This window comes from Perissodus microlepis, chromosome 23, assembly GCF_051167445.1.
Source record: "Perissodus microlepis isolate ML-2025 ecotype Zambia chromosome 23, ASM5116744v1, whole genome shotgun sequence".
In the NCBI taxonomy this organism is placed as follows: domain Eukaryota; kingdom Metazoa; phylum Chordata; class Actinopteri; order Cichliformes; family Cichlidae; genus Perissodus; species Perissodus microlepis.
The window spans coordinates 39,426,281-39,439,253 of NC_140482.1; the positions used below are offsets into that span (position 1 = coordinate 39,426,281).

A 12,973-nucleotide genomic window follows, 5' to 3' on the forward strand; every position below is an offset into this window, starting at 1 on the left:
TATACTATTTGCACAGGATGTATCCCGCAGGCCAGATTTCTGCTTTGTGCTGTTCCACTGCAGGATTTTGCTTCTGCCCAGTTTTATCTGTAACTTTTTCTTGGTCTCAGTTCTCCTGCTACAGTGGAAAAGCTGCAGGTTAGCTTGATTTCAAAGTTTTAAATGTGAGAGAGTTTATCGAGCTCTGAACTTTCCCTGTCATTAAAGGCTCATTTTTAATGTCCGTTAGCTGTGGCTGTCTTTATTTATTTTTTCCACTTTAATGTAGGTCGTTTGCACATGGGTACCCTGCCTTTTGCATAACGTACAACTGTACAATCAGCTACTTTGTTTAAGTCCAGACTGGAGTGTCCTTGCAAAGGTCGGCTGCTGAAGTAATCTGGCAAGGTTGTATTCAAATATAGGAGCCCCAGTTGTAGCACTCAGCTATTTGTGTAATGGGAAAAATGTTGATTACTACTTTTTTTTTTGTAAAAGAGGAAGATGTAAGAGAGGAGGGAAGGAAAGAGTAATGACAGGTAGTGAGGCTGATGGCAGCGACGGAGGGAGAATTAATAAAGAGAGACAGACAGGAATCGAGTTAAAACGATGGGATGAGCTGAGGGGAGGTGTAATGATGGAGAAGAGAGAAGCTGAGGAGAGATGGAGAGAGGGGGAGAACAAAGAGAGATGTCACATGTCCTTTATGTTGAGAGGGGCTGGAAAGGGAGACACCTTCATGCAAAGACCTACTCACATGTGTTTGTGTGCATTTGCTTTCAGCAAAGTTTGTTTGCATTTTCACAGGTGAACGAGATCGCAAGATTGCATCTGCTTTTGTGCACATGACTTCTTTTTCTTTCTTTCCTTTTTTTTGGCCAGTCTGTCCATGAGAGAAATGGAAAGAATAGAGAACTAAATACACAGCGGAGGTGAGCTCGACAGAGGGAGAGAAAGGAGAAAATGTAGATATAGCACTCAACAAGGACGAGAGCGAACAAAATACACAAAGCAAGGGAGCCAAGTAGAAAATGGCAATAGAGCGCGAGAGCATGAAGCGGGGCGAGAACATAAAGGAGAGGGATGATTGATAGAAATTACTAAAAGGGGGAAAGAAAGGCTAAGAGAGTGTAAGGGACGGAAACAAAAATGATACGGCAGATAGATAAAACAAGGGGGGAGGGATAAAAGAGTGTAATGGGGAGCGGGAAAGAAGGTCAGAGAAATGAACGAAAAGGATAATTGGCCAGAAAAATAGAAAAGGCTTTGGCAGCTGAGAGCGAGAGAGGATGCACAGGAGGAAGAAGGTGACAAAGGAGAGACGGGACAAAAGGGTGACAACAGAGGGAGTCAGGTTTGGTCGCGGTGGGGCACAAAGATGACTTATGGTGATCTCGACTCCTGCAGTTTAAAAAAAAAAAATCCATTTCAACCTCTTTCTAAGATGTTTTACAGTAATGATGTCACTCTGTGTCTGCCATCATTCCTGGCAAGCCAGTAATAATTCATACAGCCACTAGAGGCCCTGATGGGTAAATTGTACTGATGTGCCAATGTGATTTTCTGTACCTTGATTAAGGACGATCTGTCAACTCACAGTGGTGTCTTTTCCCCAAATAATAGCTATATTTTATGGCATGGAATCACTTTTATATAAATGAAAAGGTAAATTCTTTATTTATAAAGGTGGCCACTCATTTCTGAACTAGAGCAAAAATACCAAGAATTTCACACATGCACAGACGAAAAGCTTAATGACGGAAATACTGACACACCGAAGCAGCAAAATGTGCCACAGCATGTCACTACCTGAGGGGAAAACCAGTGAAACTGTACCGAGCTTCTTCAAAAGTCTTCCTTTTGCTTTTGATCTTTAGTCGTTCTTGCGGTACGCTAGTATGTAATCCTGCAATATTGTAAATATATTGTAGTAATGCAAAAACTGCTTGCTTTTTAAAACACTGTTCTTATTCTTCTTTACATTTTCCGAGTATGTAATTTGAATTCGAGATGGATAGGTGACTCCATGGGTAGAGACAGATAAAGGCAAAGATACAGAGTTCAGTAAAATGAGACAGGAAATAGAAAAATACACTGAAATGGAGAGTGAAAGAACATCTGACAGCTAGGAAAAAAAGGGAAGGGAATAAGTAGAGAGCAGCATGAGAGAAAAGATGGACTGACAACCCCTTAAAAGATAGAGATTGGAGTGAGAGGGAGGGACCGAATGAGGCGGGAAATAAATGGAGAGAAGAGAGAGCGATCGAGTGAAAACGAGCAAGAGAATACAGAGAGTGGGGGGGAAGAGAGAGAGCCGTGTCTCACTCTCATCAGTCAGAGCGTTGCTCATCCACCGGCAGAAGATGCCTTTGTCACCATGACGGATCCTCGCTGTCTGTGTGCCGCTCGCCGCCAACACCATTACAGAACATTACTGATGTACACACAGAGGAGAGAGAGACACATATTTAGGAAGGGAACACGTGCAGTGGTGATAGCACATGGCATTTAATAAGAAGAGGCGCAGGTATTGTGTCAAACATACAAAGGAACACAAAACATACTCACTCAGGACAGGAGCCTGACATGCGCTGGTATTGATATGTTGTGTTATTGACCTCTTTAGAGCTTGTTTTGATGTGATATGTGCACATTATGCACAGCACGGCTAAAGCTGATAGTTAATAGTTTCTATGGTAGTCGGTCTGTTAGTTAAATAATAAGTCATTTAGTCCAGAAAATGGAGTAAAACGATGCAATAATTATTTGCATATTAATGCAGAAGACACAAGTTATTTAATCATTAAAATATTGCAAATGATTGACAGTCAGCTGACTCCATCATTAATCAGTTCAATAGCTTAAGCTTTTAGCTGGATAATGACATCTGATTGGAGGCGTTACATCTTGTGTCCCACATCAAGGGAAGCAGTGACGCTTTGCGGGCTCTTGCTTTTCTCTGTTAAAAAAGGGCCTTTGAAATTAGCAAAAAGCAAGAAGAAACCGTACATTCATTTTTTTTCTTCTTGTGGCCACACTAAGTCTGCATTTACACCTCACCTGTGTGCTCACAATACCAGCTTCTAGATGTGGTTTGGCCAAGGTTGTAGCAATCCAGTTGCATTGTGTTGTGCGTGCATTTACGCCATGCATTGCCAGATGTTTTTTACTTAAAATATCCGGACAGATATTTCATGGTAATCCTAGGTGTGGAAAGAGATTTTGTGCCTGTAGAGTATTTGACACACAGACTATACACACACCGAGCACAATATGTTCACAGTAAGCATTCACAGAGTCTTATTATTTGGATACAACGCATAGCTGTTTGTGCGCATAAAACCAACATCCACACAAACGGTGAGAGAAAACAACATGCAGTTAACACACACACGCACACTCATAATGTCATGCTCATTTGGCAGCTGTGCACAAATAGTCAAACTGTTAAAAGGAAGAAACCCTGACACATGCACAACACGCGCGCACATACAAATGCTCGTGTAACACTGAGACAAAAATATCTCATTACCTCCACGTAGACAGACACACACTTGTTGTGCATCCCATGTGCGCTCTTCATCTTTTCCGTCTTTTGGCGCGGTGGTTTTCTTTCTGTCGTTAAAACCGCAGTGACAAACAGCAGCATATGCGGCTGTGCCGAGCAACAGCTGTTCAATGGGAGATTTTGTGTAAGAATGAATGTTAACGTGGGCTGTGAATAAAATGCTAACAAAGCTCCGTGTGTCTCTGTGTGTGTGTCTCCGCAGTACTATGAGATGTCCTACGGTCTCAACATTGAGATGCACAAGCAGGTAAGAAACTCTGCGTGTAGTATGATTGGATTTCTTCCAACCTCCAGGTTGTTGCTGTGTGTTTGGTTGCCATGCATATGTGTACAGTGTAATGTGGCTGGGTTTAAACTGTATTTTCTTGCGACCTCTATGTATGCAAACAAATAGGACACTTATTGGTTAAATGTATTGTTGTAATGCTGGTTAATGCATACCACCACCACTTCAAAATGTACTTTGCATATAAATACAAACAAATATTTCTCTTGACTGAATTTTTGCATGATATTAGTATTCTGATAATGTATATATTTGGAAGGCATTGAGGTTTTTTGTGGTTAGGAGTGTGTTCACACATCTTGGTTAATTTGTTCCCGTATTTTAAATGATTTTGTGCACACGCTTTGGTTTATTCGTGTGCTTGTAAATGGAGAGCCTGCACAGCAGATTAGCCTTTCTCCCCAAAGCATTAGGTGAACTCTGCCTGCTACTTAGTACAGAGTTGTTAAAATACAAGCACCGTCTGTTTCCTAGCAAGCTACAGTCAAGTGTTTGTGAAGTGATTATGCTGACGCTACTCTGACTGAAGATATCGGACATTTTTGTATTATCTCGGGCTCTTTGCAGATGGTCCACGTAAATTTGTCCTGCTGGGGTCGCACGTGGAATTTTCAATAAGGCTCATCCAGCTGACCTACTGTCAGAGTCAGTTTGCAAAAAACACCCAAACCAAGCGAAACCTTTTATCCATTTATCTTTTTCTCCTACTACTATTGTTGCTCTTTAAAAATGCAATGAAAGCAATAACTAAATATATGTAGCTCCCAGCTGTGTTTCTGTAGATAGGTTATGAATAAGAAAATTTAGCTGGGTATCATTTATAAGGCATATGATGTTAGTTATGCTCTTCCTTGTGTTTTAACTCCACAAAGGACTATAATGGTGCAGCACGGTTATAGAAAACCCAGCTGCTGGATTCAGACTGGCTGCAGTAGAAGGAGTGAAATATGCATTAATAAAGTTCAATAATTTGATTAAGAGTTCAAATACTCCACGGCCATGTTGGAGTTTAATTTCAGAACCTCACAGCTGCTCTGTCACTAGTAAATGAGTAAAAAGTGGCCTTGAAAGATTTTTCGCTCTATGGTTACTGACAGGCTCCATAGACGGAGTGATCCCAGTTTTTCCTCCTCATTTATGAAGACTAATAATCAGCCCAAAAGTAGCAAGTTGTTTCAAAAGGCTGAAATTTTAGTAAAGGTCACTGCCCAACATTTCAGTTTGGAGCTGCAGCGATTCATCGAGTAACTTAATAACTTAAAAATTTTGCTTTGATACTTTAAAACCGCGACTCTGCAGCGCTCAGTTCTCACTGTGTAACAGTTTAACGTGTCTGTCTGCACACACAGTGTTTACACACAAGGCTGATATCAGGGGTCCTACTATCACTGCAGTATGCAGGGGTGAGCCTGAAGGGGGGCATGGGGTGTACTAGACCGCGTTTATTTTAAGGCTTTAGTAACATTACTTTTGCACATGTAGTTAATATAAAATATAGGAAACACATACACATGAACATACACCAACTCTACGTATAAATATTGTCAGTATTTTATTTTATGGCTTTGCGTCGATCCTATGTATAACTATTCTATTTAACATCACTGTACTTGTGATTGTTTATTTATTTTTGCATTTTAAAAAAAGTTTTCTTTAAAAAATGATTTTAATATGACAATTAAATACAACGAAAGAGTTTAGTATTTGTGGACAGATGTTGGACACATTGCAGTTTCTCAAATGAAAACCAGTGAGTGCTTCGTTTTTTCCTCTTTGACTAACTAATAACTAGTGTCGCTCATGAATAAGACAAAAGTATTTTATGAGATCACTTGATTCATTGGAAAATTAATGGAATACTCAATATACCTGTGCATGCATCAAAAGCAAGCGCTGCAATCTCTGTATGAATGAAAAAGTCATCGGTTATCTCAAAATTATGATAACCTAAGAATGTGTATTTGTGTGCATGTTTTGCTTGGTCATTATAAAGTAAAAGAAAGAATAATGTGTGCAAATGAAAGAAGATATAATTACTCGTGAGAGACAGCTGACCGGCACAAAACGGTGACCTTAGCAATGATGAACGTATGTTATACAAAACTGGTACTGACAGATTGAAGACAGGTGACACTAGCTCAATAAGGATTAGCTATAATCTGCAGCATGTGATATGATCAGGGTGTAAAAATCATTCCCCATGGTTCTCCTACGGCACTGTAAAGAATACCATGTAGAGAGTAGTAAAGGAAGGTCGGTGTAAATTGTGCAGTGTTTCCACTTGTCCTTGCTGAGACTGGGTGTTCCTGTATGAAGACGTGTCTAATGAGCAGTGTGTGCTCTCAGGAGCCAGTGACTGCTTGAATTCCCACACTTGCTGCTAATTTGCTGTCTGTGTCACGTTACAGGAGAGAACAACAGTCAAACTGCACGTAGAAAGACGTGCAGACAGTGAGATAAATGTCTTGGCAGACGGACAGACGTTGAGACCTGAAAGCTGTTTTTTCTCCGTGTTGATAGAATTATTATCCGTGATTTTCCACCTTAAAGGCATTTCCTTTAAGAAGCCTGCATGTTCCCCCCACCTCCCTCTCTGTATATCTATCAATCTATCTGCGTCATGCTAACTCTCTCCCTCGCTCTCTGTCTTAGACACTGTCATGGAAGAAAAGACAAGAGGGGTTTATTATTTTCACGTTTCACAATGGGCTCTCAACCTGCCTGTTATAGCCTTTCAGAAGGAAGCTCATTGTTTGAAATAATCTCCAAAACGCCTTTAAATGAAAGCCTCTGCACTTCAACCTCGTAATCATCGTGTCATTTAGCCATCAAGGCAATTATAGCGCAAAGACATCCAACAATGGCTCCACATGTTGAGTACTGTGTACATATGTGCTCCAAATCCTCTGCTGGGTGTCGTTAGCAAAGAGAAAACACATGTTTAGGGGCAAACGGGGCATATGTATCGATTGATCTGAATCAGCTGTATTAATTTGAGTCGAGATCTTTGTGTAAAGCGTCCATCAAAAACACTGCATCGCATTCTGTTGTTGCACTAGAACTTCCTCTTAATTCACGTTGTGAGCGAACAGAGTGCAACACAATGCGTCTCTTTCCTTTGGTGAAGTAAGGATATGTTGTGGATTGCCTCTTATGTTGTAGTGTTTTTGAAAACTACAGTTATACTTCAGCAGCCTATTCAGTGTTTGAGGTAGGTGAGACTGCCCGTTTTTTAAAACTGTAACACAGAAATGAAGCTATCGTCACCTCGCTGGAAGTTCATCAGCTTGGTTCCTGTTTTCTTGTAGATTTTTTTAGGCCTACAGTCTGCATATCAGATACATACTTAGATTAGTGATCTTTAAGACATTATGTAACATGCTTGTGAGGCACCTTCATGCTAATTCAAATCCAGCCTCCACATCTTCATTAAAAATCATTATTCTGGTCTGATATCATACATTATCTGTTTTTCCAGTGCACAATTTCTGCTTTCAAATATAAAACTAACACTATCACGCAAACACTCAGAGTTTAACGGATGCACTGGGGGCAATTTGAGGTTAAGTCTCTTTCCCAAGTACGCTGTAACATGCATAGTCTTCCAAAATTTAGCATATTTCTTTCTACCCTTCCTCAGCCTTACAGTGGACACTCCTACATGGCACAACTACTGAGGAGCAACGATCAGAAAGAGTGGAAGACTGCAAGAGATGGAAAAAAAACAAGAAGGGGGACTAGAGTTGAAAGAGATCGCAGTACTGAAATGTACTGCGAATGTGTGAAATGTAATGTGTTAGCAACCATTTTTTTCAAAGAGGAACAATTCGAACTACAGTAGGATAGAGAATGATATAATGATATGTCAGCTTTTATTAGTCCAACTGGGGAATTAAATATTTAAATAATAATACTTGAAACAAATAAAGCCAACCACTGAAATGCAATTATCTTTTCTTTCCTTGACATTTAATGCTACCCCCCTTTTAAATGTATTTTGGGTAAACCAAACGAAACGCAGTGAAAGTTTTATGTTAATCACAAAAAGGGAAACTATTACTCAGCAGGAAGGGAGAATAGATAAAGAGAGGCAGAGCGAGTGGGGAGAGAGAAATATGGCTGGCAGCAAAAGCCAGGCAGAACTGGACTGTCAGCTTTTGTCGCCAAAAAAGAAGAAATGGACTCGGTGCTGGCTGCACCTCTGAGAGATGAAGAGAGAGGAGGAGGGCGAGGAGGAGGATGATAGGTGGGGAGGATGACAAAGAGAGACCAAAGGAGAAGTGAGTGAGGAAAATAGGAGGAGTGGAAGGAGAGATGGGAAGAAAAGATAGAATGACAGGAGGAGACCAAAGAGCCGGAGTGGGGCATATGAGAGTGAAAAAGAGAGAAAGTAATGAAGAAGAAGCGGTCTGGTGTCAGGAACCAGCGAACGAGGCTGCGAGAAGAGCTAGCAGCCAGAATATGAGAGCGAGGAAAGGTGGAAACAATTTATGATTGAGCAGCGGGAAGGAGAAGTGCATATGTGCAGAAAGAAGAAGGAGGGCGGTTAAAAGGAATGGGATAAGATGTAGGAGAATCGGCGTGAGAGGAAATGTGAAGCAGATAGCAAAAGAGTACGCACGGTATCACAAGTAGAAAAGGAAACAGAGAAGCCCAAATTGACAGAAATAGAATAAAAAGAAGGCGGTGGAAGGGAAAGTGGTCTAGCACGGAAAATTAGGGAAGTACTGTAAAAATGGCATCAAAAAGAGAGAGGATGTAAGAATTTTTGAGAGAAAAGAAAGTGGACACAGTCATTGCACAGAACGAGAGGTTGTGGAGGATGTTACAAAGGGAGAAGGGCTATAAAAGTGAGTGGAAGAGTTTGAAAAAGTAAGATCATTTATAAAATTGGGGACTGAAGATATAAAAGTGCACGTAGAAAAAGACTGTCAGAGTATGGGAGATAGGGAAACTTTAAAAAAATGGCAGGGAGAGCCGATGTTGGAAAAAGTGTGAGAGCAGTGATGAGAAGGAGAATAGGAGAGAGAGATTAATTGAACGGATGAAAGAGGAGAGGGTAAACAGGAAGGATGGAGCCTTAGAAAAGACAGATAAAGACCTCATAGAATAGATGAGGGGGGGAGCGACGGAGATGAAAATGAGAGCAATGGGGGAATGGGAAAGAAAAAAAGGGGGAGAGCAGAAATAGGGAGACATAGAGAGAAACAGAGACATCAAGAGAGGGAGGGGAGCTTTGAGCTGCAGCACGAAATAATGAATCATGAATAGATTTAACAGTATCTGCTCTTATTTCCTCTCCACACACCCCCGGCCCCCTCCCCCCCACCCACCCTCCAGCTTCCTCCTAACATCCTGTCGAGATCACTGCTATTGCCTCTCTCTTTCTCTTTCTCCAGCGCACGCTCTGTCATTATCTGTGGCAGGGCCATCTCATGTCCTGGCATTAATTGAGCTGTAACAGTCATCTCTTGCCTTTCTACCCTTCCTTTGAGTCTCTTTTGATTTTTTTCTCCCCTCATCTCTCTCTTTTCTGTTCTTTTACGATTTAATTTTCACATTTCTTTAAATTTCACACCGCTTTTTTATCTCTGCGCTTCTTTCTTTCACTCTCTTCCTCGTTCTTTCTTTCTGCTCCGATGGTAGCATCTCCCTCCTCCTTCTCTTAGGCTGTATGGATACACTGACATGCATGCACACACGCACACCATCACATTATCTCACTTCCATTATCATATCATATATATATACTAGCTGTATCCCCAGGAGGAGCGAGGGAGGCTGTGAGGACTTTACGCTGCTCTCCGTGGTTATTCTGTATTCATTGATATAGCACTTTTGGGGCTTGAGTAGTTATTGCCTGTATCCCCTGCTGTGCACAACATGTATATTCAGTATATTTTGTAATTCATCCATAAACTGTGAGCTCAGAGTTGTTGGCAGAGGGAAGCTTACAGATGCAATGGTGTGCTGTGTGTCTTGAGATGTGTTTTGAATAGACTGAAACCTGTTTTGTATTGATGCTTAATTCTGGAAGCAGATTGATAAATTGGTGGGATGGAAGCTGTGTTAGACTCGTTTCCCACAAGAGCACAGTGCAGTCTGGGAGACTGTGAAAATGTGAAAGGCAGGAGGTTAATAAGATAGAGCCAATACTTGTTTGCTGTAGCAAAAAGACAATCGCGGCAGAACTAACCAGCGGCTTAAGATTCATAACTACGGTGAGCATTACACGCATTACTGGTACTTACCGGACAAAAAGCTTCACAGGTTAGAAGTTCACGGTTTGATTATGATGATGTGAATACAAATATTTACTAAAATGGTCACAAGAACAACCTGGACAGACACAGTCTCAGTCGATAAAAGTGTCATTTTGAACGGATGTCGTGTATTAGAACTGAACCGAAGAGAAAAAGAGCAATACTGGCAGTAACATGACACGCCACCATTTCACAAGCAATATATTGTTGTTCCTTCAATTCATTGTTCATCAAAAATGACTGACTTGAACACAAGATGATACTTGCATCCCATCTTATATGATTTACAGGATGGGATGTAAGTAACGGGAGACAGACGCTCTCTCTACTTTTGAGATTAGCTGTAAAAATTTCTTGTGTGTCTTTGTCCTGCCTCTCTCCCCTTACTCATAACCAGTCACGGCAGATGTTTGTCTTAACAGTTCACTTGGAGAAGTTCCTGTGATTGTCACTATAATGACTCACTGGAACTCCTACTGCAACTCAGCCATCATTAATTTCACCAGTCCTTTCCCTGCTATGCTGAGTCAAAATGTCTGCAAAGACCAGAATTCTAATCAACCAGTGAGTGAAACCGTCTATTTGACGGATCATTAATTGTTGAAGAAGCTGTAATGTAAAGTGGCACAAAGATTAGCTGTGCAACTCTAACATAAAGCACATCAATCTTTGTGTGCTGGTATGCTGAGGTGTATACAGGAGTGTATCACTGAAATGCCAGTAAACCTGTGATACTTACACAGCTGGTCGATGGTGCTAGGTGCAGAGAAACGCCCCGCCTTCTAAACAGTCTGCATCTTCTGCACTATAAGCTGGCTAACTGAGACTATTTTGGGGGTTGAAAATGACAACATATTCATGTATCTTTCCTCTATTTTGTAGTACAGCGTTGAACAGTGCATCCTCACAGTTTCAGTGGTAATATGCGATTTCAGCAGTAGGCTCTATTGCTTCTTTGCTGGGGTTCTGTCCGCTTGAAAACCCAGGGGGTCTGCAGGGGCTGTGGCAGCATTTCAGTAACTGCCTGGGTAAGTGTTTCTGTATGACTGGATCGGGATCTGACAGTGCCTCGCAAAAGAAAGAAGCTCAGATGACTTCCAGGATTCAGCCTTAGACTGCCTCTATATCTTCACCTCCTTCCTAACAAAAATAAACTCCACACATTAGTGTCTAAATTATACCTGGAAAGGAAGCAGGAGTGGATGGAACGCACATGGCCTAAGCTTATGTTGCATCATGTAGCCGCTCTCCTCCCTAACAGTCGCTCCACAATCTTATCACTGGAAACAGGAAAATCCTGCCTTTGACTCCAATTTGGAAGACTTGATCTCGTTAATTCATTATGATTATGCATGTACAATGATCGCTGCTTTTAGGTGTGTATAAATGTCTGCCTGATTTATTTAGAAATCAATATCCTAAGGAAGCAAATAGCAGCCTTTATGAGTCAAGCTTGCGTGGTCGGCTGATTGAAATCCGTGATTTTTACATAAGGATCAACACTGAGCCGTGACAACAATTTTAACCAGTTTGACGTTTGAAAAATTATTCACACTGGGAAGCTGGGGTTGAAACTGCTTTTTTGTTTGCATTTAAACAGCCTGATAGAACGCGATGCTACGACACAAGGCTACTGGGCAGCAAGGGCAGTTAATTAGGAATTAAACAGCAGGAAATTGGAGGAAAGTGTGAAGTTAAAAGCTGGGTCGCAGCTGAATTTTTATAATGGTGCATACAATACAATTCATGGCAGAACACATGCATTTACCAACTCGTCTTTTTCTTACAAATACCTGTATTTTGCTTTCCGGTTACACTCACACGCAGTGTAACCCTACAGTGTGATGTTTGTAAGCCTTTAACAGCAGTTTTAAAAGATGTCTGCACCGAACTCATTAAATATTGAGGTCAGTTTAACTAAGTAGTGTTTATTAGCAACAAATAAGCAGCCAAAATGTCTCATTTATAGTCAACTGAAAGCATAATTTCAAGTCTAAATGTTTTAACCTGTTTTATCCTAGTATTGCTTCCTCTTTTCTGCGTGACTACATGTATGTTACAACCATGTTACAAGCAAGTAAAAATAAATCTGCATTATATACCTGTCATGTAAGTGGCCCTGCCATTAAATTCCTCCACTGTCAGATATGTTTTGAAATATCCCCTGTAATAATTTTACAGGCTAAGCGGCAGAAAAGGTGGCCAAGTGGTGAGCGAAAGCATCCCATTAGTGAAAGGTGTCAGTGTGTCCTTGAGCTGGAGTGAACCCCTGGCTGGTTACTAATTTTAAGCCATTTAGGATAATAACAGCGTGAGATAAAAGCTTTAAAATTAGTAGCTGGGAATTGGGGAAACCAAACCTAAAACCTCAAATACTTATTAAAATATAAAAATTACACAGTAGACCGATGGGCAGCGTCTTTCCAGTCATCTTTCCGAAGTTTGGTTCCTGAACTTCAGGATGAGACTCAGTGAAATAAATACTGGGCACAAAGGGGATGCTGCGTTATTTCAGCACACATTTCCCCTCAGTAAAGAGCAGCGTCGGTAAGAATGCCAGATTCCCGCACTATATATGGCATATTATAAGAATCAGCAATGCATACATATATATAGCCTTTACATAGTGTTTCAGGATTCTAGTTAAAGAGATTGTGTGGTGCACAGAGCAGGCAGGATATTATAGGAGGCTGTGTTTGATAGTCAGGATGCTCAGCAGCCAGACTGTTTCCCCTGTGGACTCCTGAGGACAGATGAAGCAGCTGGCTGTCCTTCCTTCCTGTTCCCTCCTTTCATTTCACCACCACACATATGAGGCCGAGGGTGTGGGAGTGTGTGTGCCCGAGCGTGTGTGTGTGTAGGCGCGCTTTTGTGTGA

General features: G+C 41.2%; 1 protein-coding gene across 3 annotated transcripts in view; it reads left to right on the top strand.

Annotated features, from left to right (window-relative positions):
- tle2b (TLE family member 2, transcriptional corepressor b) overlaps positions 1-12,973 on the top strand; it is a 76,751-nt gene that overhangs the window by 26,785 nt on the left and 36,993 nt on the right. For all 3 annotated transcript variants that reach the window (XM_084920479.1, XM_084920481.1, XM_084920480.1), the window contains exon 4: positions 3,750-3,794. In XM_084920479.1, the coding sequence (XP_084776605.1) occupies positions 3,750-3,794 (45 nt within the window). The remainder of the gene's footprint in view (positions 1-3,749; positions 3,795-12,973) is intronic.